At 40.6% G+C, this 25327-nt stretch overlaps 2 protein-coding genes across 4 annotated transcripts in view; one reads left to right on the forward strand and one right to left on the reverse strand.

The window, feature by feature from the left end:
* Positions 1-4968: 4968 nt before the first annotated feature.
* RWDD4 (RWD domain containing 4) lies at positions 4969-14754 on the reverse strand. The gene is made up of 8 exons (XM_010835741.1): positions 14487-14754; positions 13038-13118; positions 10908-11017; positions 10676-10823; positions 9414-9531; positions 8484-8533; positions 8343-8345; positions 4969-6793 (listed from the first exon to the last, which is right to left on the reverse strand). Exons 1-8 carry the CDS (start codon positions 14508-14510, stop codon positions 6761-6763), a joined length of 567 nt encoding a protein of 188 aa, XP_010834043.1. The 5' UTR covers positions 14511-14754; the 3' UTR covers positions 4969-6760.
* Positions 14755-15035: 281 nt separating this feature from the next.
* TRAPPC11 (trafficking protein particle complex 11) overlaps positions 15036-25327 on the forward strand; it is a 39419-nt gene continuing 29127 nt past the window's right edge. For 2 of the 3 annotated variants that reach the window (XM_010835742.1, XM_010835744.1), the window contains exons 1-7: positions 15036-15123; positions 20172-20396; positions 21247-21416; positions 22661-22731; positions 23541-23655; positions 24411-24510; positions 24871-24944. In XM_010835742.1, coding sequence (XP_010834044.1) covers positions 20193-20396; positions 21247-21416; positions 22661-22731; positions 23541-23655; positions 24411-24510; positions 24871-24944 — 734 coding nt within the window. In that variant the 5' untranslated portion in view covers positions 15036-15123; positions 20172-20192. Of the gene's footprint in view, positions 15124-15247; positions 15332-20171; positions 20397-21246; positions 21417-22660; positions 22732-23540; positions 23656-24410; positions 24511-24870; positions 24945-25327 lie in introns of those variants that run through there. The other variant, XM_010835743.1, reaches the window with a different exon arrangement.

Below are 25327 nucleotides of genomic sequence, written 5' to 3' on the forward strand. Positions count from 1 at the left end.
TTTTGGCATTGCCTTTCTTTGGGATAGGAATGAAAACTGACCTTTTCCAGTCCTGTGGCCACTGCTGAGTTTTCCAGATTTGCTGGCATATTGAGTACAGCACTTTCACAGTATCATCTTTTAGGATTTGAAATAGCTCGACTGGAATTCCATCACCTCCACTAGGTTTGTTCACAGTAATGCTTCCTAAGGCCCACTTGGCTTCTCATTCTAGGATGTCTGGCTCTAGGTGAGTGATCACACCATCATTATCTGGGTCATGAAGATTTTTTTTGTACAGTTCTTCTGTGTATTCTTGCCCCCTCTTCTTAATATCTTCTGCTTCTGTCAGGTTCATATCATTTCCTTTATTTTGCCCATCTTTGCATGAAATGTTCCCTTAGTATCTCTAATTTTCTTGAACAGATCTCTAGTCTTTCCCATTCTGTTGTTTTCCTCCATTTCTTTGCATTGATCACCAAGGAAGGCTTTCTTATCTCTCCTTACTGTTCTTTGGAACTCTGCATTCAGATGGATATATCTTTCCTTTTCTTTTTTGCCTCTAGCTTCTCTTCTTTTCTCAGCTACTTGTGAGCCTCCTCAGACAACCATTTTGCCTTTTTGCATTTCTTTTTCTTGGGGATGTTCTTGATCACTGCCTCCTGTACAGTGTCATGAACCTCCATCCATAGTTCTTCAGGCACTCTATCAGATCTAATCCCTTAAATCTATTTGTCACTTCCACTGTATAATAATAAGGGATTGATTTAGGTCATACCCGAATGGTCTAGTGGTTTCCCTACTTTCTTCGATTTAAGTCTGAACTTGGCAATAAGGAGTTCATGATCTGAGCCACAGTCAGCTCCTGGTCTTGTTTCTTTTTCTTCCTTTTTCTTTTTTTTGCTGATTGTATAGAGCTTCTCCATCTTTGGCTGCAAAGAACATAATCAATCTGATTTCGATATTGACCATCTGGTGATGTCCATGTGTAGAGTCGTCTCTTGTGTTGTTGAAAGAGGGTGTTTTCTATGACCAGTGTATTCTCTTGGCAAAACTCTGTTAGCCTTTTCCCTGCTTCATTCTGTACTCCAAGGCCAAATTTGCCTGTTACTCTGGATATCTCTTGACTTCCTACTTTTGCATTCCAGTCCCCTATGATGAAAAGGACATCTTTTTTGGTGATAGTTCTAGAAGGTCTTGTAGGTCTTCATAGAGTCGTTCAACTTCAGCTTCTTCAGCATTAATGGTTGGGGTATATACTTGGATTACTGTGGTATTGAATGGTTTGCCTTGGAAATGAACAGAGATCATTCTGTTGTTTTTGAGATTGCACCCACGTACTGCATTTCGGATTCTTCTGTTGACAATGAGGCTACTCCATTTCTTCTAAGGGATTCTTGCCCACAGTAGTAGATATAATAGTCATCTGAATTAAATTCATCCATTCCAGCCCATTTTAATTCACTGATTCCTAAACTGTTGATGTTCACTCTTGCCATCTCTTGTTTGACCACTTGCAATTTACCTTGATTCATGGACCTAGCATTCCAGGTTCCTATGCAATATTGGGATAATTGAGATTACCTTACATTTATAGGATAATTTAGGGAGAATTGGTATTTCAAAAAACCAAATTTATTTCAGTTGCTCAGGTCAAAAGCTTTGGAGTCCTTGTTGATACATGTCTATTCATTTCTCCTACATCTGTCATCTGATCTGTGAGCAAGGCCCGTGGCAGTTCTCTCAATGCACATTCAGAAGCTGATCATTGCTCACCCACCTCCACCCCCTCACCCTAGTTCAAGCCATTGATATCTCCATCCACATTTCTGCAGGTTTCCCTTCTGGCTCAGTTGGTAAAGAATCTGCCTGCAGTGCAGGAGTTCTGGGTTCGATCTCCACTTTAGGAAGATCCCCTGGGGAAGGAAATGGGCAGCCACTCCAGTGCTCTTGCCTGTAGAATTCCATGGACAGAGGAGCAGGAAAGGCTGTAGTCCATGGAATTGCAAAGAGTCGGACACGATTGTGCAACTAGCTTCCACTTTCACTTTTCCACATTTCTGCAACAGCTTCCGCACTGGTCTCTCCCTGCCTGCCTTCCAGCTTCAGTTCATTCCCAACACTCAAGCCACAATAAACAGTTCAAACAAAAGTCATCCTGTTTCACTCCTCAGCTCAGAGCCCTCTATGTGATGGAGTATTAGTCACAAAAAAAAGGAAATCCCACCATTTGTGACAACACAGATAGAATTGAGGGCATTGTGCTAAATGAAATGTCAGATAGAGTAAGACAACTATGGTGTGGTGGGTATGTGGAATCTGAAAAACTCGAATGCATAGAAGCACACGGTAGGTTGGTGGCTGCTGGGGGCTGGAGGGTTGGGAAAATGGGGAGATGCTGGTCCAAGGGAACAAAGTTCCAGCTATAAGATGAATAAGTCATGTCCAGCATGGTGACTGTACTTAACAACGCTGATTTCATTCTTGAACGTTGGTGACAGAATAGATCTTAAAATGTTCTCACCACACGGAAAAATAATTATGTGAAGAGATGGAAGTGTTAAATACGTGTATGTAAGTGTATACGTGTTGAGTATATGTTAAGCGTGTAAGTGTATCAAATCACAATGTTATGTCAGTTACAGCTCAATAGAGCTGGGGGGAACCCCTCTTGAGGCTGTCCACCTTACTCCGCGTAAAAAACAGACTTGGAGGAAAAGATAGAAACTAGGGTAAATTTTAACAGATGGCATTTGTCAGCAATTAGTGGGAGTGAAGCTTCTCTTTTAGCAGATGGGTGAATGTTCTTGTAACCAAACTCTATGATTTCTTCGTTATCATGGAGACTTTGAATAAATAACAACCACCAATTTAAAACTGTATCTTTGAGCATCCCCTGGAAGGGAAGGAATATTTAGTGTATTCAGCACATATCGAATGAAATGGCCAACTTGCAAATCCTAGATTTAGTGATCCTCAGAGACACAGGACAGAAAGAGGAAAAGGATTCACTTAATTTCATTCACATTTGTGCTTTAGAAAAAAAAAAAAATCATTCTATTGGGTAGAATTTGAAAAGGGCGTGATTTTAAGGTTCAAAACAGACAGGGAAAAGCATATAGGAATTAATCAAGAGTTTGCTGCCACTGAAACCTCAGAGGGACTCAGATTTTCCCCGGATACAAGGTCTGAGTCTTAAGTATGTTCCTTCACCAATGAGGTAGGTAGTGACTCAGGACACTGACTGTGCTCTGTCAAAACACACACACTATCACTTTGCAGTCACAGCAGAATGAAGCACTAGAGGACAGGATTCTTTCGGCTACACACGGCGTGGTAAGGCTGGTCCCTTGTAATTCCACACAGGAAAACCTTTCTCCTTATCTCCTGGGCTCTAAACGGTGTCATCAATTAAAGCTTTCGAGGTTAATTTCTAACCACTTAATCATGAAGCAAGACGTTTCTCATCTGTATCCTCTGCTCTCTCACTGGGACAGTTTATTCCTTACTTTATAACTTGCATTCTCTTTTATGAAAGAAGAAAGAACTGATCATACAGAACCATTTGTGGTTTCAAGTATCAAGAAGTGTCCCAACAGGCCCAATCTTTGTGGGAGCCACAGAAATAGATCCTTTATAGCGCCCAGAAGGACACAGAGAAACGTGCAAGGTCACTTCAAATTCCCCAGATGCCAGTAGTAACAGACAGAGGAACATGGGCTGGGCAGGGATGCTTCCTGTCTGTTTCATCACCACCATAGGTGGCTCAGACGGTAAGGAATCTGCCTGCAATATGGGAGACCTGAGTTCAATCCCTGGGTTGGGAAGATCTCCTGGAGAAGGGAATGGCTGCCCATGTCATTTTTCTGGTCTGGAGAATCTCACAGACTGTATAGTCTATGTGGTTGCAAAAAGTTGGACATGACTGAGGACTTTCACTTTCCTACTTTCATAAGCAGATTATAATTTGTCAAAGTGTGTTTTTTTTTTTTTTAAATTGGCTGCACTGGGTCTTAGCTCTGGCACATGGGATCTAGTTCTCTGAGGCGTCTGCCTGCAGTGCGGGAGACCTGGGTTCGATCCCTGGATTGGGAAGATCCCCTGGAGAAGGAAATGGCAACCCACTCCAGTACTCTTGCCTGGAAAATTCTATGGACTGAGGAGCCTGGTAGGCTATAGTCCATGGGGTCACAGAGTCGGACGCGACTGAGCAACTTCACTTTCACTTTCTTTCCACCTTCCACAGTAGATTTGTGGCCCTTTCTATCGGCTGCCCAGAGGTTCTACCCACTCCTTACCATCCTGTGTTGAGGGTTTTTTTTTTTTGAGATGGCAGCTCAGTCAGTAAAGAATCTGCTTGCAGTGCAGGAGACCCAGGTCCAACCCCTGGGTTGGGAAGATCCCCTGGAGAAGAAAACGGCAACCCACTCCAGTATCCTTGCCTGGAGAATCCCATGGACAGAGGAGCCTGGCCGGCTATGGTCTATGGGGTTGCAAGAGTCAGACACGACTTAACGACTAAACCACCACCACCACAGCGGGGAGGAATTTAGGCTGAAACCCAAGAGTGAGATAACTTGCTATGAGTTGCAGAAGAGCACATGTATATATACCTACATTTACCGCTCCATCCAGAACCAACGTTCAAGACAAGAACTCTTCCCCAGGGGCCCCACGAGGGCCGGGGTCAGCCTCATGTGTGCTGTGCATGCGTGTGTCTCTACCCTGAGTTAATCCTGGACTTCATCTCCTGACTTCTGGGCCCCTGAGGCTGTGAGAACTAAAGGTTTCCAACTTGCATTTAAACTTTTTAGATGCTGGGCATTTCTTATCCTCTCATCAGCTCATTTAAAATATCTTTTTTTTGGGGGGGGGGGTCCAACATTTTGCACCATTTCTAGCTGGATGGTACATCTTGCGCTGTAAGTCAGAGCAGTTATAAAACCAACAGTTCTCTCTCAAGTACGTGAAATAAAACATACAGAAACGTCACTGGGTAAAATTCAGGTTTTATTGCTTATTACATCATTCCATACAGTTTTACGTAAACAGACTTTGAGAAAATATAGTGGGAGTATTAATCAGATGACGGCGACCTTGGTGAGGATGTTCAAGTGCTTTACATAAGGCAGGAAGAGGCGCCACTGCCACCGTCAGTCCCGGAATTTGTACACTCCATATAAAAAGAGTAAAAATAGTTCATTGGCATTTAACTAGCATTATTCTTTGTAATCTATGAGCCACGACACACCTGAATGATTTCAGAATCTTCTGCATAAAACAAAGCATTTTTTCCTACTAGCAGATGTAGCAGTTTCAGCTTCTTCGAAAAACAAGCAAATTGGCACAACATAAACCACGCCCACAACATGAAGACAAAAGTTAGTGTGTTCCAGTGGTCCTGGATTTTGATGTCTCTGTCGGACTAATCCAAGCAACACAAATGTAATTCGGCATTTAAGAATGAGACTGAGTTTCTTCCTGTAGTTATGCTTACATTAGAATTCAAGCGATTTCACTGACGCCTATGTGAACCTAGCAAAAACCACGGCTACAACAATCTGCTCTTTTGCTAAGGAAACGTCTTTAAAAGTTTACTATTCGTTAGAAACTCAGACCCAAGCTGCACAGGTATAACTTGAGGGACCAAGAGCCAACCTTTCCAGAAACCACGGCAGTAGTCTAAGTATTTTTGAAGCTGGGGAGCATATGCTATCTCACATACATGTCAGTAACTTCCTGGTAAAACTGCACTAATAGCTTCCTCTGTTAATGACTTAAAAAAAAAAAAAATTCCAGCAAGTACTACAGTTCAGCATTTGAAAGATTTCCAAGTCTATTTGTACATGGATGCCCGGGCTGAGACATACATTTGGGTACTGGAAAAGCAACAAGGCTTAAAATGCGGTTTTATGTGAAACCACTTAGAAGAACTCAGTTACCAAACAACTAAAAATACACAATGGATAAATAGGAATTTATTAAAACCGCTGTCTTTAACAATATAAAAATTAAATATTAAGGCATCTTTTACTCCCATCTAGGTATATGCAGCAAAGAGAAATGGTTTAAATAGGAACCAGCACTTCTATTCAAATATTTTCTAATGTATTTGGCAGATCTTTTAATTTTTTTCCTTTCTCTGATTCCATGTATCATTGAAAGCTCTCAGGATCAAACATCATTACCCAAATCAAAAGTATTAACAGATATACATTTCTTAAAAAGCAGTTCACCCCTGAAAAATAAAAAGGACCTAGAAAGAATATTACGTATAAAGTTCAAATACTAGTATTTAAATTTCTCTGAAGCAATTTACGCTTCAGTAATTAAGAGAAAGAAGGAACAAAGACTTAAAGACGAGAAGCCTGTTAATAAGGATCATACTGTGAAAACACTGTTCACTCACTGTTCTCCACTAGGATAAGAATTTGCAAAGGCTGGAAACCCCTTTAAAAAATATCACATCCACTGGAATAAGATCACATAAACTGACATCGATTATTTGTAACTCCTTGTATTTGTCCGTTTATAATTGGTTCCATAAAGTATACTAAACAGTAACATTTTCACCTTTTATTAAGGCAAGTTTGTGAAAATAATTTAATACAACCAGATTCCCTTCATGAACTTTCAGCTTTAAACATTTTTTTTTACGTAAGAAACATACAAAACAATTGTTTTATAAAAAGCCACCTCGATACCAGAAAAGAGTAATGAAAGATTTTGAACCCCATTTACTTATTAAAGGATGCTCTTTCTTCGTCTCAGATCCCAAGGGCTATTCATCGTCTTTAGAGCCAGTTTTGCTCAACTACAAAAAAAGATGAAAACAAATATTCAACAAGTTTAAGCTATCGTCTTATCTGAGTTCACTTTTTCCACTTAAAATCAAAAGTCAACCCACTCCAGTGTTCTTCTCTGGGGAATCCCAGGGATGGGGGAGCCTGGTGGGCTGCTGTCTATGGGGTCGCACAGAATCAGACACGACTGAAGTGACTTAGCAGCAGCAACATTTATAGTTAACAGAACAGGCAACAGCGTTCAGGTAACTTGTACCACCTAAAGATTTCACCACGTGGAAATACTAACACTTTTAAAATTCAGGCTCAACTACTTTAAACATGGTTCTTTGATAATATAACCTCAACAGAAAGAGGGAAAAAAATTCCTTAAAGCTTTCCAAGAAATAAATTGGAACCAAGAGTATACAAAAGGTGCCATTTATAAAAGGAATGATATTTTTGTGTTTTTTTAAAAAAACAATAAATTCTAAAATTTTTAAATTGTGGTAAAAAAAAAAACCGTATTAAGATTTATCATCTTAACCAGGCAATTCTTAAAATTTTGAAAATGGTACAACTCTTAAATTGCAGGGTCAGCCTTTTGCCCAAGAAGACGATAAGAAATAAAGATCAACCTCAAATCTCGTGGGTAGGGTTTTAGACCACTGCGGTAAAGTGAACATCACAATAAATCAAGTCACACAGATTTTCTGGCTTCCCAGTGAATGTAAGTTATATTTACACTATACTGTTGCATTATGTGTAAAAGAACAATGCACATACCTTTATCAAAAAATACTTCATTGCTAAAAAATACAAACCCTCGTCTGACAATGCTAGATTGCCACAAACCTTCAATTTGTACAAAACGGTATCTATGAAGCAGAATAAAGTGAACTGCAGGAAAATGAGGTCTGTCCATACTGAGTTTCTTTATTCCAAGTGCAGTTCATGGCTCCTCACTCTCAGATGACTGTGTACTTGGTTTTAGAACCACATCAATTGCTTCAAATAGTTTCTATAGAAAAGGCCCAAACAGCTGGCTTCAAAATAAACTTTAAGAAAACACTGCTTTTAAATCACCCGTATTTGTGGGTCCTCATTGATCCTAATTTTGGATCACAGGAATTATTTCACATAGCACAGTGACACTAACTGGCATAAAAACTCATTTCACAAAGTCCCAGATAGGGCATTAACTCGCTGTGTTAAGGATCTGTTGACGAGGAATCCAAGACAAACGCTGAGAGAAGTGGGCCGAAAAGCCCAAGTGGAAAGTAAACAATTCTGTACAACAGAAACAAAAAACCTTTCTTGAGGATGGTGGGCAACCGCATTCAGGGGTTTGTCCTAAAAAAAGTACTTCACCTCCACTGAGAAATCAAAACACTCCTTTTCGTGACTTGTTCCTTCAAATTCCGTATTATCTATAACTTAGAGTTATGTTTTACATAAACAGTCACCCTTTATTGTAGTTACAACTCACTTCTACAGATTTTTCACTATTTAAAAAACCAAAACCTAAAACTGAGGGGCTAGGGAAGAGAAAAATGTGAAGGATATTTCAAAAATACTTACATGCTGAATGTGAAAAAGGAAACACAGACATCAGGGTCCAATGCAAAGATTGATGGGGGAGAAAATGGAAGATGTGAATTTCATTACTTGACAGCAGTAACTGTAACAATCTTATGAAGAGGAGAACAAAATGTTACAAACCTTCACCACATCAACCCAGTTCCATCCCCGAGGAAGTTCTCCTTTGTGATCTAGGGGAGAAAAACGGTAACTTTATTGCTAAGAACAATCAGTAATACTTAAACTTAAATAAGATTTTTCTATACTATTCTATACCACAAATGGATTAAAAATTTAAATCATTTATTATTAAGGAGGAAAAACAGCCTATTGTCATTCTGCACTGAAAGCACTTTCCCTGGGAAAGTTCCCCTGGGAGTACTTGCAAGGCGTTTTAGATGTTACTGCCTTTCTTATTTATCCTCTTCCCATTCAAGACAAAACCTGACATCACGGAAAAAAGATGGAGGTGAGCTGGTAATGCCAGGAAGAGAAGCTAATTAATTTATTAGTCTGATGCCCTTGCACAACTTCCCTGCTTTATATAAGGTCCCCGCTTAATGAAATAAGTGTGTCACTGTGCTGTTCTGTGAGTTATATAAATAGATCAATTACAGAAAAAATCTGTTATTTATTGTATTATGATCTGATGGTAGACCAGACTTCATTTCAAATGAAAGCTGTATTTCAAAAAAAAATGTCAACAATATACTTATCTGTCATAAAGGTAAACAAACAGGAAAATCCCAAACATGTCAGAGAGGGTACCGGTAGGACACATATTTGTTCACCATTCTCATATTCTACAGTATTCAGACTGATGTACACTTGGCCACTTCACCTTCTTCTTAAATGCTTCTCTCTTGTGGTAGTTCAGTTCGGTCACTCAGTAAAGTAGTAGTAAATATTTTCAATATGTATTTGTGACTTAAAACTGTCTCTGATCCAAATGGTTTAAGAATAAAGAGTGCAGAGAACCAATATTCTAAATCTAAATAATACTTATTAGGCACCCATATCACATCAAAAAGCAGTCAAGTGTATCATAAAAGAAAAAAAAATAACACAAACCTGTTTTATCTGCCAGCTTACGTTTCTGGGCTTTTGAAAGTTGTTCCTTTTTATCTTTTTTCTTACTTGATGGAGCTGTATTAGGAGTTTCAGCTGAGATGATATTGCTTATGGATGTCTAGAAAAAAAGAAATAATTCTTAGACTCTTGCCTTAAAACTTACTGAATTAAACTAAACATGCCCACATCCTGAAATGAGCTGACAATTTTTAGGTTTGTGAAGTAAAAGACTTTTTAATTATTATGTTCATTAATCCGGTCAGGAAGCTCAGCACATGACTGGTTTTACTCCCCTAAAAGTTCACACTGAAGGACATAATATTGTTACACTGTTATCACCAGATCCTTGAGAAAGAAGATCTGATACCAGGATTATCCTAAAGCTCTGAAGTGCCGAGGTAATTTTACAACTCAGTTCATTTGCTATTATTTGAAAGCTTAAATATGTCTTTAGAAAAATCACTGTGTGCCTACTTAGAGCCTTCTGGTTCCCAGAGGAAATGAAGGAAAATTTTTAAATATTTGAGTTCATGGAGTCAGAGAGACAAAACTGAAAATGCTTACCAGGTGCCAAGCATTGCTGTAAAGGTTGTACATATATCACTCATTTGATTCTGAGTACAATCTTATGAAGTAACTACTATTATAACTCCCATTTTACAGATGACAAAACTGAGCACAGCAAGATTAAGAAAGCTGCCTAAAGTCACACAGCAAAGAGTGCATTCTCAGGGCCACAAGGTCTCGCTCCCAGTGCAGGAGTCACCGCCCTTCTCTGCTCCTCTAGCTGCCTCTCAGGGTCCAGGTGTAACTATCATTTTGAATGTAATACAAAATCTCCTCCCAAGCTGTCCTGGTGGCTCAGTGGTAAATAATCCACCTGCCAATGCAGGAGACACCGGTTTGATCCCTGATCCGGGAAGATCCCACAAGTTGAGCAGCAGCTAAATCCGTGTGCCATAACTACTGAGCCTTGCTCTAGAGCCCAGGAGCTGCAACTGCTGACGTGCAAACGCTGAGGAGCCCCTGCTCCACAAGAATAGAAGCCGCCACAATGAGAAGCCCATGCACCGCAACTAGGGAAAAGCCTATGCAGCAAGGAAGACCCAGCACAGCCAAATAAATAAATAAACTAAAAAAACCCCACCAAAAACAAAGTCTCCTTCCAATTAAAAAAATAAATAAATAAGTAGTAAAAATGAATCACTAGTAGCATAAAACCAAAACAAACAAAACGTGGCAAAGTCGAATCCCCTGCTCACAGCAGAATGAACGGGATGATGGTTCTCCATGAACTGCTCCTTATTGTCCTTGGCGTATTCAAACAACGTGTAGGTCATGGCCGTCCCGAGGTGGACTTCCACTGCTTCCTGTAACTTGGCTAATATGCTCTGTTTTACATCTGATGATCTGCAATGCACAAGAAATACACCGCTAAGAGAAAAGTAAAAAAGGGAGTTACCATGACTGAAATGACAACGTAACAGTACTTACATGGTGTTGTTAAAAAAGGCATTCATGGATATGATGGGAGGTGTCTGCGGATAGGTTTCTGTCCAGGAAATCTCTATGAGGAAGGCTTTGGGATCCCCATTTTCACCTATCTGAAGAAAAGGGGAATCTTAGGCTTGTAAAAAGTTCTACAAAAACAGAATATTAAATGATGATTGTTAAAATGATGACCTCAAAAGCTTGTGATCAGATCGGAAATGTTGTTATTTTTAAAAGTTCAAGGGGATGAGCTAAGTAAGACCCTGTTGAGGGTGAGGGCAGTGTAAACGTGTGTGACTTTTAACCCACTCTGAGCCTGTTTTAACAGCTTTGGTTGATGTCCACGGCCTGCCTCCAGTCTTTCCCAGCAGCAACTATATATCTTATACGTACAGTTTTTATACCATCAAAGCTTTCTGAGGACAAAGAGAAGATATCAACCATGGACAACAGGAATAGAATAGATAAAATCCACACACTTGAAATACCTCATCTTTCTCTTCAGTTTTCCAACTGCTAAATCATAATAGACATTAGGAACATGTAAATGGATAGGCATTAGTTAGCACAATCTCAAGAAACTAGAAAATGAAATGTAAAATTCAGAGAAATAAAGAAAGGGCAGAGAGAGAAGGAAGGAGGGCCTTAGCCTGGGCGACAACTCCTAAGTTTTTATCTTTTTATTTATTCTATTTTTGAGGTGTAATTGAAATAGATTATGTTAATTTCAGGTGCACGACATAATGGTTTGACATTTCAATACACTGCAAAATGATCACCACAATGAGTTTAGTTAACATCCACCAACACACACAGTTACAGGGGGTTTTTTTTGGTTATGATGAGAACTTTTATGATCTACTCTCTTAGCAACTTTCAAATACACAATAGGGATTATCAACTGCAGTCATCATGCTGTACACAATATCCCCAGGACTTATAATTGGGAAGTTTATATCTTTCAACAGCCTATTTGACCTGAGTTGCTTAAAGATCTCTTTTTTTTCTTTTGCTTTCCCCAGCTTTTTATTTTGAAAACGTTTACAGAAAAGCTGGAATAAAACCATGAACACTACGCACACTTCACTGCATACAAATCCATCAGTGTCTACACGATAGGACACTCACATATCCGGCAACATCCTCAGTGAGTAACTGCTGGTGTTAGCGCAGACATCGGGGGAGGATGGGGGGCTCTCCCATTCACTAGGGTAGGGAGGCCATGAATGGGGAAGTCTGGGGAGGTGACTGGATGCAAAGAGAAGGGCCCAGTGCTTAACTTCACTGTTACCTTTGGCCACTAAGTCTCTGTTGTTCTATATGTGGGGTGATGTGAGGACTGTGGAGCTTGAAAGGGAACTGAGAAGCAGTGAGCAGAGACGGGAGTTTCTGAAGGAAATAACTATAAAGGATTTATTTCCTGTGAGGTCAGTAACAATCATGCATAAGGATCAATTTATTTTAAATGGTGACAATGTCAGCAACCATAAACCTTTCTTAAGTCTTTTACGAAAAAACCTTCCCCTACCACCCGCCACTACTTAACAGTTTGGATAAATGGTCCATATTATTTGTTTATGAAATCAAATACTGGTGCTGTTCCATGCTGAAAAAGAATTATAAGCAACCTGTGTTTTAAAGAAAAATTGACATTTCATATATGTGAAAAATATTCACACGTATTGATAATATAGAACTACAAAAATATCAACTTTTCTTGACTAAGCTGTAAAGCAGTAAGAAGAAAACTAGGCTTGGCCTAGAGACCTGGATTTTAACCCTAACATTTATCAATATCGCTGTGGAAACTTGGGAAGTCAGGGCTGAGATGCTATCTTTAAGATTAGAAGGTAAAAACCACAATTTCTAATGTTTCTTCCATTTCTAATACTTTATATTTCTCTTATACTAAACACATTTATCTTAGTTTGAAAAAGCTTCTGAATTAAGTTTTCAAAGTTTGAAAATAACTGATGTCATGGTGATGAGTTTTCATTTTCATTTAAATGTGTCAGCAAATCCAAAGACATAGTAAATGTAAGCCACTAAATTAAAAAAAAAACAAACAAACAGCATTTTAAGAAACAACTTCCCAACAAAGTAGCAAGTGCTCCTCTTTATGTCAGGTCTTACCCTGTATTGAAATGAAACTGGACTTAATTCCCGGAAACTTTCATCTCCTTCATAAATAGAGCGTAACGCCTCCAGTTCCATCTGAAAGAAATGAATTAAAAGGGTTTTGTTTAATCGTACAAGTGGATTAGAAATAGAACATAAACTTATAATATGTCCACGGTCACACAATTCTAGACGACTGAAGGAACTAATAAGAGTGAATGAATGGAGAAAAGCTAAAAGGAACCAGTCAGTGTGAGAAGAGGAGGTCTGAAAAACTGGGCAGGAAAATGATCTCCAAACATCTGAAAATCGGTCCTATGAAAGAAGAATCGAGTTTTATTGTTAAATGGAGATCTGGTTCTCACCGCAGGAATTTTGCTTCAGTATATCTGAGACAGACAGCAGGCATCTGTTTTACTAACAATTGCCCAAATGGTTCTAGGTGGTGGTCCCTGGGCCAAACTGGAAGGAACATTACACTGTACGCTGCACGCTTCACAGTAAGAACTGTTCAAGCCTTAGCTTAGAAACTAACCTGGCAAGAGTATTTTAGAAGCATTTGGACGTCATGGCTTGTGGGTCTTCTTTAAAGGTAACTTTCAACCCCGAGATTCCATTACTTCTATCATACACTGATAAAAGTGCTAACTTTCAAGCAGTATATTCTAAATGAAGAGTGAGATTGGGATTATTTATCTAGGAGACTGGGATTCTAGACCCGATTTTACCACAAACTCACTGTGCAGCCCTGGGACTGTCACTTTATGTTTGTAGACCCTTCTTCTCATCTGTACACATTACACATTTAGAAGCTCCCTCTAGAGATGACCTGGAGCATCCCTTCCAACTCTCACGTCATATGATTCAATGTCAAGGTGGCATTTCATGAGAAAATACTTGAGTGTAAACCATACAACTACCCTAGTACATGGATGCTCAAAACAGACCTCATATCTACTGGAAAACCATCAGGTGAATAAATGATTCCTTCCACCAAGCTATATGGCCAGAAGACACTAGGGTCATTACTTCCCTGCACCAGAAATTTAACTAACTCAATTAACTTTCTCTGCCGGTCAACAACAGATTCTAAGATGTAAACGAGATAGGATTCTAAGAAGCCTAACTCGGAACGCGGGCGCTAAACAACTCCGGGGTTTAAGGCCAACCAACTGCACCGGCTTGCGGGCCAAGGACACTCGCCCTTATTATCAAGAGCCCCGGAGGTGGGGGGCGGATCCCCGGCTTTGCAAAAATCCAAAACTGCGGGGCGGGTGGGGGTGGTGGTGGAGAAAAAGCAGAGGCGGGCCCCCACCCCGGCACGCGTACCGGGGCCTCTCCCCGCAGGACGCCGACAAACTTGGGGCTGCTCCAACCAGATTGCCGCCTTGGGGGCTAGGGGCACGCGCGGGCGGAGAGGGGCACCGCGCCTGCGCGGGGAAGGGGCGTCATGCCTGGACTCACCTCCTGGTCCTCGTTGGCACCCATCGCCCCAGTCACGGGGCGCACAGCGTTTCGTGACAACGAAAAGGAAGCAAGGGCCGTGGCCCCGAGGCCGGGCCGCTCCCTCTCCGGCTCCCTGGGCTGCTGAGACACACACTTCGCGCGGCAGAAGAAGAGTCGCGCGCCCCCGATGCCCGGGCTGAGCAAACCCGTCGGGCCGCTGGCTGGGGACGGGAGGCCGCGACAGCCGGGACGCCTGGAGGCTTGGATGAGAGGCGGCGGGGCGGTGACCACAAAAGCCCCGCCCTCTCCTCCTTCTCGCTGCTTCTATTGGCTACTCCTTTCCCCGCCCCCCCCCAGCTCCTTCTCCTCTAGGACTCGGAGCCCCTTCCTTACGTTTCCGGGAGCGGCGTCCAGTTCCGGTGCTGCGATTGGTGCAGAGCGCTGTCAGGCAGGTCCGGAAAGTGCTTCCTGTGCCTGCGCAGGTGGGCCCTGGGAAGTTTCACTTGCTGGCCCCGGCGCAGGGGCGGCGGCTGAAGGGACGACGGACCCAGCCTCCCCGGCGGTGTTCTGTGACATCTCTGCCTGCTTACTCTCGTCCTCCGCCGGCTGGCGGTGAGCGGCCACAGCCGCAGCTGGCCTGGGACTTGCGACCTGAGTGAGTCCGAGTCGGAAGACCTCCGGGGCCGAGAGAAACCGCCGAGGAAGATTGCTAGCGCCTAAAGATGCTGTTTTTTTTTGGGGGGGGGGGGAGGGGGGGAGAGCCTGTGATATCCTACGGCATCAGCGAGTGCATTCCTGTTTTAGCTGCTAAAGAAAAGACGCCCCAGCTTTAAAGGGGGTGGGTCGGGGAGGAGAGGAGGAAGGTAAGCGTCTGCCTTTAGGGCTGCAGCGTTTCTTCACTTGAGCTCCGGGGAGCAAGATTCTGGACCGCGGGGCGGGGGGGCCATGTCTTTCCTAAGTCGGGCTTTTTGCTTCACACCCTCAACATCAGCTTTTGTTTCACCGTCCCGGCTTCAAGCTGTCCTTCCTCTTTTGATCGTTTTTGTAGTTGGACATCGTTGAGTCCCATCCTTACCGGCCTTGTGTCCTGCGCATCCTGAACCTCCGTTAACTAAAAAATAGGGACTGCATTATTATTGTTATTACCTGCCACTTTTTTGCAGTCTGTCATTCTTTCTAAGGGCGCTCCCCTGGTGGCGCTACTGGTAAAGAACCCATCCGTCAGTGCAGAAGACATAAGGGTGGTGGGTTCGGTCTCTGAGTTGGAAAGATCCCCTCGAGGAGGAAATGGCAACCCACTCCAGTATTCTTGTCTGGAGAATCCCATAGACAGAGGAACCTAGTGGGCTACAGTCCATGGGGTCGCAAAGAGTCTGACACGACCGAAGAGATTTAGTACTCACGCATTCTTTCTGTGGAGAAGGAAATGGCAACCCACTCCAGTGTTCTTGCCTGGAGAATCCCAGGGACAGGGGAGCCTGGTGGGCTGCCGTCTATGGGGTCGCACAGAGTCCGACACGACTGAAGCGACTTAGCAGCAGCAGCAGCAGCATTCTTTCTGAGAGTCTTCCTTATAATTATATGATCACGCCAGCTTCCAGACTACTTCCCTTGCACAACTTGCTCTCCCATCCAGAGTGTGTACTTCCTACTTCTACATCTCCTTTCAGGTCATGGTTTGGTTAGTTGCCTCATTGGTTTCTTCCAGGAGATCTGGGAATTTCTCCTATAGGCTGTCATCGAGATCCATAGAACCTTTGCAGTTGGCCTTTGCTGATATTCTTCCCATTTTTTTTGGCCACTGATTAGGCATAGCCATTTCAAATGCAAAAACTTCCTAAGGTAGTATGTGGCAAGACTTTCTGATATATTTTCATACGGTAATTTTTGGTACACAGTTACCATCATTTAGAGCTGCATAGTTTAGTATAATAGCCAGTCACCATAAATGGCATTTGAAATAGACTAGCCTGATTGAGATGTGCTCTGAGTGTACAATACACACCAGACTTTGAAAGACTTAGTATTAAAAAAGGTAAAAGGTTTCACTAGTAACTTTATAGTTATGTTGAATTGATAATATTTTGGACATTAGTTAAACAGCATATTAATAAAATTAATTTCATCCTTTTTTAACGTGACTACAAAATTTGAAATGATTATATATTAGTTTATGTTTATATTATATATTAGTTTATATGTTTATGGACATAACATAAACTCTTGGACAGGATTTTGATTTTAAGTGATTAATAGTCATTTCTGTTTCTCCTTATTTCCACCTTATTTCTCCTTATTCAAGGACCACAGCTAATTCTTTTGAGTCTTTGGGGTTACTAAAGGAAGTGGGCATTTAGGGCTCTAATCTAGATTCTTTGGGATCAAGCAGTGGCACTCAGATTGTGCTTTGACCATCTCTTTTTTATTTTCACCCCAAATTCACTGAAACTAGAATGGCTATTTTTCTGAACATGCAGCCCTTTGCCCTCATAGCTTACTCCTGTCCTCAGAATATCTGTTGAAGCAGTTCTGAAACGTCTGTCTATTGTACACATCTGTTGTTTCTGGTAGGCTTTCCAAACCATTTATCTGGTACCCGGTGTTCCTTTAGTACCTAAGGTGAGAAGCCTAATAGCCTTTCCTAAACCAGTTTTTCAGGTAAAAATACTGTTTCAGTGGCCTATGTGCTTCTCACAGAAATTGTGTGTGAGTCCTGTATGACATGCTGGTGAAGATAACCTCTGAAACCAGTCTTATGGTACATGTGTATGGAATCAAGAAATTATTCTTATAATACAGTGATAATTTTGATTGCAATAAACACATCTTTATATGATTGCTTTTGTAAACTTAGTGCACCTTGGATTGATACAGACCGCTTCTCAGCTAAAGGACACAATAGAAATATGTTCTCCTGGAGGGTTCCATTCATTATTAATTTTTCCCTTGTAGATTTTCCTTTAAGTGATGTATTTGCACTAATTGTGGAGAAATTAGTGAGAAAACATAGCTACTTAGATAATTAGCATACAATTTTAATGATAGCTTAGGAAATCAGAAATTAGACGTTAGCAGTTACAAAGAAATTAGAGATAATTGTACTTTATTGTATAAGTCAGTCAGTCATTACTATTATTATTTTAATAACTGAAGTAGGTAGTTTGATCACCCTCCTGCGATTTTGGTCTGTTCATCCTGAAGTTCTGTGTGGTTTTGAGATGTTACAAGAAATAGTGATTTGCTTAAAGTTGACTACAATCGTTGTACATGTTGTTGTTCAGTCGCTCAGTAGTTTCCCACTCTTTGCAGCCCCATGGACTGCAGAACACCAGGATTCCCTGTCCTTCACCATCTCTCGGAGTGTGCTCAAACTCATGTCCATCCATTCCGTGATGCCATCCAATCTCATCCTCTGTCATCCCCTTCTCCTCCCGCCTTTAATCTTTCCCAGCATCAGGGTCTTTTCCAGTGAGTCACTTCTTTGCATCAGGTGGCCAGACATTGGAGTTTCAGCTTCAGCATCAATCCTTCCAATGAGTATTCAGGACTGATTTCCTTTAGGATGGATTGGTTGGATCTCCTTGCAGTCCAAGGGACTCTCAAGAGTCTTCTCCAACACCACAGTTCAAAAGCATCAATTCTTGGGCACTCAGCTTTCTTTATAGTCCAGCTCTCACATCCATACATGACTACTGGAAAAATCATAACTCTGACTAGACGGACCTTTGTTGGCAAAGTAATGTCTGCATTTAATATGCTGTCTAGGTTGGTCATAACTTTTCTTTCAAGGAGCAAGCGTCTTTTAATTTCATGGCTGCAGTCACCATCTTCAGTGATTTTGGAGCCCAAGAAAATAGAGTGTCATTGTTTCCCCATCTGTTTGCCTTGAAGTGATGGGACCGGATGCCATGATCTTCATTTTCTGAATGTTGAGTTTTAAGCCAACATTTTCCACTCTCCTCTTTCACTTTCATCAGGAGGCTCTTCAGTTCCTCTTCACTTTCTGCCATAAAGGTCGTATCATTTGCATATCTGAGGTTATTTACATTTCTCCCGGCAATATTGATTCCAGTTTGTGCTTCATCCAGCCCAGAGTTTCTCATGATGTACTCTGCATAGAAGTTAAATAAGCAGGGTGACAATATACAGTCTTGACATACTCCTTTTCCTATTTGGAACCAGTCTGTTGTTCCATATGCGGTTCTAACTGTTGCTTCTTGACGTGCATACAGATTTCTCAAGAGGCAGGTCAGGTGGTCTGGTATTCCCATCTCTCGAAGAATTTTGCATAGTTTGTTGTGATCTACACAGTCAAGGCTTTGGCGTAATCAGTAAAGCAGAAGTAGATGTTTTTCTGGAACTCTATCTTTTCCCATGATCCAACGGATGTTGGCAATTTGATCTCTGGTTCCTCTGCCTTTTCTAAATCCAGCTTGAACATCTGGAAGTTCACAGTTCACATGCTGTTGAATCCTGGCTTGGAGAATTTTGAGCATTACTTTGCTAGCGTGTGAGATGAGTGCAATTGTGCGGTAGTTTGATTATTCTTTGGCATTGCCTTTCTTTGGGATTGGAACGAAAACTGACCTTTATAGTCCTGTGGTCACTGCTGAGTTTTCCAGATTTGCTGGTATATTGAGTGCAGCACTTTCACAGCATCATCTTTTAGGATTTGAAATACCTCAACCTAAATTTGGAATTCCATCACCTTTACTAGCTTTGTCTGTAGTGATGCTTTCTAAGGCCCACTTGGCTTTACATTCCAGGATGTCTGGTTCTAGGTGAGTGATCACACTGTGATTATCTGGGTCATGAAGATCTTTTTGTACAGTTCTGTGTATTCTTGCCACCTCTTCTTAATATCTTCTGCTTCTGTTAGGTTCATACCATTCCTGTCCTTTATTGTGCCCATCTTTGCTTGAAATGTTCCCTTGGTATCTCTTAATTTTCTTGGAGTCTCTAGTCTCCCATTCTATTGTTTTCCTTTGTTTCTTTGCATTGATCACTGAGGAAGGCTTTCTTATCTCTCCTTGCTGTTCTTTGGAATTCTGCATTCAGATGGGTTTATCTTTCCTTTTCTCCTTTGCCTCTAGCTTCTCTTGTTTTCTCAGCTATTTGTAAGGCCACTTCAGACAACTATTCATTTTTAGATTTCTTTTTCTGGGGGATGGTCTTGATCCCTGCCTCCTGTACAGTGTCCGTACATACCTCTGTCCATAGTTCATCAGGCACTCTGTCTATCAGATCTAATCCCTTGAATCTGTTTCTCACTTCCACTATATAATTGTAAGGGATTTGATTTAGGTCATACCTGAATGGTCTAGTGGTTTTCCCTACTTTCATCGATTTAAGTCTGAATTTGGCAATAAGGATTTCATGATCTGAGTCACAGTCAGCTCCCGGTCTTGTTTTTGCTGACTGTATTGAGCTTCTCCATCTTCGGCGGCAAAGAATATAGTCAGTCTGATTTTGGTATTGACCATCTGGTGATGTCCATGTGTAGTTATTAAATTGTAATAGGCCCAATTCAAGAATTAAAGTTTTCCCATTTGCTCTCTTCTTTCGGATTTGCTCGACAGTTTGTAAACACTCAAAGTCTTTTGCCTTTTTGTAATATTTCCTGAATGGTAGAGGTTCATATGTTAGATGAGGATGTGGGCTTTTACTAAGTTGATTATTGATGTATTAATGTTTACATTTCAGAGTTTTCGTGACGTCTTAAACATGAGCCCCACCCAGTGGGACTTCCCTGTGGAATTATGCTGTCGGCCTATGGCTTTCGTCACTCTCACAGGCCTGGATGTGGTCTATAATGCTGTCCATCGCGCTGTCTGGGATGCCTTCTGTGCCAACCGGAGGGCTGACCGGGTACCGATTTCTTTCAAGGTGCTCCCAGGTGACCACGAGTATCCTAAATGTAGACCCAAGGTAATGACGTTACTTGCAAGGGGACCCTCCTTCTCCCTCTGTCTCCCCTTTCTTTGAGTGTGTATATCTTTTTTGTTCCTGTATCTGTGCAGGGAACCCCTTGAGTTTATCAAGGGCATGGTTACAGAGGTGCATGAAGAAAACTCTAGATGTTTTCATGTGTGTAATACGCTGCAAATTACCAAGTTGTTTTGTATCCTGTCCTCTCTTTCCTCGTGTGGAGTAAAGGTTGGACCAGCATGAGCTGGAGTAGTCTGGGTTGGTGCAGGTGCTCTGGGGGTGATTCGAGAGTTTCTGGGTGGTTCGGGCCATCCCGTCGCACGACATGGCACTCCTGCTGACCCGCAGTGACTGCCCTTCTGCCCCTGTACTTAGGAATTATCCTTCCTTTTTTTCTTTGACCCACAAGGAGGAATAATGCCATCCTGGCCACATGACTTAGAAACAAATGAAGCCATTTTGGGGTTTAGAGAACACCTGAGCAGCTTTTATAAGAGCAGAATCTGGGATAGTGAGGAATATAAGTAGAATTTTTTTGGGAAAGGGCTGTTTAATTCAGCCTCTTGAATTTGAAAGCTTGACATAGTTATTTGAAAGACTTGAAGTCATTAGAAATGCTTTGGCTTTGGTCCTTCTTTAAATGGTTACAGTACTGGCTCTAGGGTTGAGTGTCTACCTCCAAAAATTGCAGTCTCTTATTTGGTCTCTGTAAAAAGTGTTATCTTTAAAAAGTGTGGCATGTGTGTATGGAATGAGAGAAATACACAGAAAGTGCCTGCACTCCATAACAAGTGGTCTCTGCTGTTCTCGTTGTCAAGTACCTCTTTTCAACTTTGGCCAATGTTTGCAGAGAACTTCGTATGAATGGTACATCCCCAAAGGGATCTTAAAGACGGGCTGGATGAACAAACATCTGAATCTGGTGCCAGCCCTGGTGGTCGTGTTTTATGAACTGGACTGGGATGAGCCCCAGTGGAAGGAGAAGCAGTCCGAATGTGCCACCAGAGTGGAAATAGTCAGGTATGGTCCCCTTTGTCAGGTTGACTGTGAGGTCAGACCTACCTCTGGAGCTTACCGACACTTACTGAAGGCAGCTGAGTGCTGTTAAGACTGCAGTGGTCGTTCTGGTATCACTGGCCTCTGAGGAAACCTGTTGATTTGCTAACAGGTAGCATTGCTGCTGCTGCTGCTGCTGTTAAGTCGCTTCAGTCGTGTCCGACTCTGTGTGACCCCACAGACGGCAGCCCACCAGGCTTCCCCGTCCCTGGGATTCTCCAGGCAAGAACACTGGAGTGGGTTGCCATTTCCTTCTCCAATGCGTGAAAGGGAAAAGTGAAAGTGAAGTCGCTCAGTCGTGTCCGACTCTAGCGACCCCATGGACTGCAGCCTTCCAGGCTCCTCCTTCCATGAGATTTTCCAGGCAAGAGTACTGGAGTGGGGTGCCATTGCCTTCTCCGACAGGTAGCATTAACTGACCTTAACTTATAGTATGCTAAGCAATGGGAAGAAATTTCAAAGACAAATTGGCCTGAATATCCAAATGTTTTTTCTTGCATTTGTATATTTTTTTGAACTGTAGTGGTTTATTATTTAGCCTCATAAAGCACTTTTTGCTTTATCACTGTTTGTTTCTAAACAATTCTTTTGGATGACTTCTCTAACATATCACTATAAAGAGATAAGTTGTTGTGTAACTTTTATATTAAAGTATATGTTAAACTTTTGCCTTCTAAGAAGATTTTTTTTGTAAGAAATAGGAGCTCAATATGGGAGAAGGCAATGGCAACCCACTCCAGTACTCTTGCCTGGAAAATCCCATGGACGGAGGAGCCTGGTAGGCTGCAGTCCATGAGGTCACTAAGAGTCGGACACGACTGAGCGACTTCACTTTCACTTTTCCCTTTCATGCATTGGAGAAGGAAATGGCAACCCACTCCAGTGTTCTTGCCTGGAGAATCCCAGGGACGGGGAAGCCTGGTGGGCTGCCGTCTGTGGGGTCACACAGAGTCGGACACTACTGAAGCGACTTAGCGGTAGGAGCTCAATGTGAGATTATACTTTTAAGATTTAAATCATTGTGGCATGTATGTTTCATTATATGTGGGGGAAAAAATTCCCCTAATCTTGATTTTTTTTTTTTAGTTTAAATTTGTCTTTCTTGGACTAAATTGTCAATCTTGTATCTTACGTAAAATCTTGAATACACTTTTTAAGTAAAAACAGTTTAATTATTAATTCCTCTTATTGCTCTTTTTCCGCTGCAGGCAGAGTTTACAAGGGAGAAACACCAAAGTTGCAGTGGTTCTGATTCAGAAGAAAACCCCCTTACCCCCAGGTAGCAGAAGGTTGCTTAACAACTAATTGATTGGTTTATCCTTCCAGTTATTACCAGAAGGCATCATCTTTAATATTAAAATCTTTTGCATTCAGTTATGCGAAAGATGGTGTGTTAACCTTAAAAAAGTGCCAATAACACAGGAGTAAATGCTTATTATAAAAAAATTAAAAACATTAAAAAGTGCCGATCTTCTCAAGTCCTGCTCCCTAGTTCCATTCACCTTACCTAGGGAGGCACACATTAATTGACCCTATAGTGAACAACTATAGGTTGTTTTCGCTTTTGAGATCTCGTTGAAATTATATTCCTTACATAATTTTTTTTTTTTTTTAAATTTCCAGTAGGGCAAAGAAAAGTGCTGGGGGGGTGGGTGGTTCTCATTTTCTATAAGAAAATGTCTTATTTCAAGTGCTTATTTCTTCTACCATCTCAAACTTTAGAAGCCAAAATGTATTTTTGTTTCTGTGTTGAAACTTGAAGCGTCTTAAATAGTTTTCCAAACCATTTTCATGAATGGTTTTATTGCTTTTATTTTTAGTTACGGTTTTTGAAACTGTTATGTGGTATATCTGTTGTTATTCCTTGGCCTGTCTTGGCTCTGTAGAAAATTCCACAGTGTTTTTCTATGACAGAGATGTATGGTACAGCTTCTAAGCACCCCACAGAGCTCTCAAGGCCCCTGGGGTCCTACAGATGTGGTGAAAAGTGGCTTGAGTTTTTTTTTAATTACGTTGTACCAATTTGGGGAAGTGTTCATTAAGAAAAATATATTGATTATCTCTCTTTATGGAACTTGTTGTCAACAGGAGAAGATGTCATTGCTTCAGAAAGGGCTGCAGCCTTATGCAACGCGTGTGAGCTGTCAGGAAAGTCTTTGTTCGTACTGCCCCATACAGACCACCTTGTGGGTTATATTATAAGGTGAATAACCGAGACAATATATTGAATTATTTAAGTTTTGACTAATCCATTTTATTTTACTTTTTTGCACATTTTGCTTAGATGTATTGAAACCCTTTTATAACTTCAGAACTCTTCCAAGGAGGAAGAGCCTTGAAGATCAATCTTTGTCTGACTTTGAAGTCAGCTTTCTTTCATCCCTGGGAAGATACTTCTGATACATACTTATTTTCATAAGCAGAACTTTGAGTTGTTTACCCATCTTCAGGCAATTTGGTTCCTCTGTAATCTCATAATTATAGAATGAAGCCGGATTTAACTTACACAAATGTTACTTTCACCTCATTTGCTAGTTCTCACTTCCGGTCCCTTTCCTGTTAGTTTTCTTTATCTTTAAACCCTAAATGTTACAGTCGCAAAAACAGTCAAATCTAATTGAGTATTAGATATCTTATTTCTTTCATACTTATAAAATAATAAAATAATTGGAGTGGGAGTAATATTAGAGCTTACCTAATTTTTACAAATTGTAAGAGTTATTTTTATTGATTATTTCTTAGACAGTAAATAATTTTAAATGGCTTTTGGTGGGTCTTATTTGTAGATTTTTTTTTTCCCTAAAAATTTAGTTTATAGTTTGTTTTACTTTTTATCTTAAGAAGTAAATCAGGCATTATTTCTGTCAGGATTTACTTTCAGGTCTTAGAAATGTGAATCTTGAAAACACTTTGGTTTAAAGTAACTTTAGTGTTTGAATGTTTGTTTTTTTTTAACAGATTAGAAAATGCCTTTTATGAACATGCACAGACTTATTACTACACTGAGATTAGAAGAGTGAAATCTCATAAAGAATTTTTGAATAAAACAACACACCAGGTACATGTCTTTTCCTAGAGAAGGAAATAGTAGCAGCATTCTAGAGCAGATTATTCATCATCAGTTATTTTTGAGGAGATTAAAGTTCTTAAATACTTTGATGTTTTTAAATGGCTTCTGTACTTTTGAAGTTTTTTTTAAAGCTTTTAAAAATTAATTTACCTTTTGTCCTCTTTGCCCTTAAAGCTCATGAAGATGTACTTTTATAGCCTTCTTAACTACATTTGTTTACTGGAATAATCCTTGAACCTTACTTTCGAATATTTTCCTTTATACTTTTAGATTTCCTCTTAACAAGCATTGTTATTTTTATATTTTTAAGAGAAGATGTGTAATGTATTTTTTTTCCTATTTTTTCAGCTTTTATTTGTTAGACATCAGTTCAAAATAGCTTTCTTCAGTGAGTTGAAACAAGATACACAAAATGCTCTGAAGTAAGTTTCTAACAGTTGTCAAACTAGATTTTTCTTTATGTTAACAATAACATATTAAGAGCAATTTCTGAATCACAACCAAACTTTAATTTTTAAAATGTTTATCTTGGTTAGATTCAGGTTCGTAATATTCACTTTAATTTTTCTAGAGATAAATGGAATATAATGTTTGAATTTTGGGGAAAAATATCCATTTTATTATCAGAAGTAAATTTTATAGTATTAGAAAGCTTTCTGTTCTAATTTAATTAATTTCATGATCTAAAGAAATAGAATACTAAAATTTTTCCCATCCTGTTGCCTGCTTCTCATTTGTATACTCAGTAAAACCCTTGTGTTAAGACTGATTTTCAAAGTTTAATATGTACTGAACATTATGTGAA

The sequence above is a fragment of the Bison bison genome, unplaced genomic scaffold, assembly GCF_000754665.1.
Source record: "Bison bison bison isolate TAMUID 2011002044 unplaced genomic scaffold, Bison_UMD1.0 scf7180017864050, whole genome shotgun sequence".
Lineage (NCBI taxonomy): Eukaryota > Metazoa > Chordata > Mammalia > Artiodactyla > Bovidae > Bison > Bison bison.

What these genes read in the sequence shown, in the direction of transcription:
- RWDD4 (XM_010835741.1), bottom strand. Translation starts at nt 14,510, where the DNA reads ATGGGTGCCAACGAGGACCAGGAG. An exon ending in GTGCCAACGAGGACCAGGAG is followed by an intron (nt 13,119 to 14,486) that starts GTGAGTCCAGGC and finishes CATTTCTTTCAG; the next exon opens with ATGGAACTGGAGGCGTTACG. An exon ending in CAGTTTCATTTCAATACAGG is followed by an intron (nt 11,018 to 13,037) that starts GTAAGACCTGAC and finishes CCTTTTCTTCAG; the next exon opens with ATAGGTGAAAATGGGGATCC.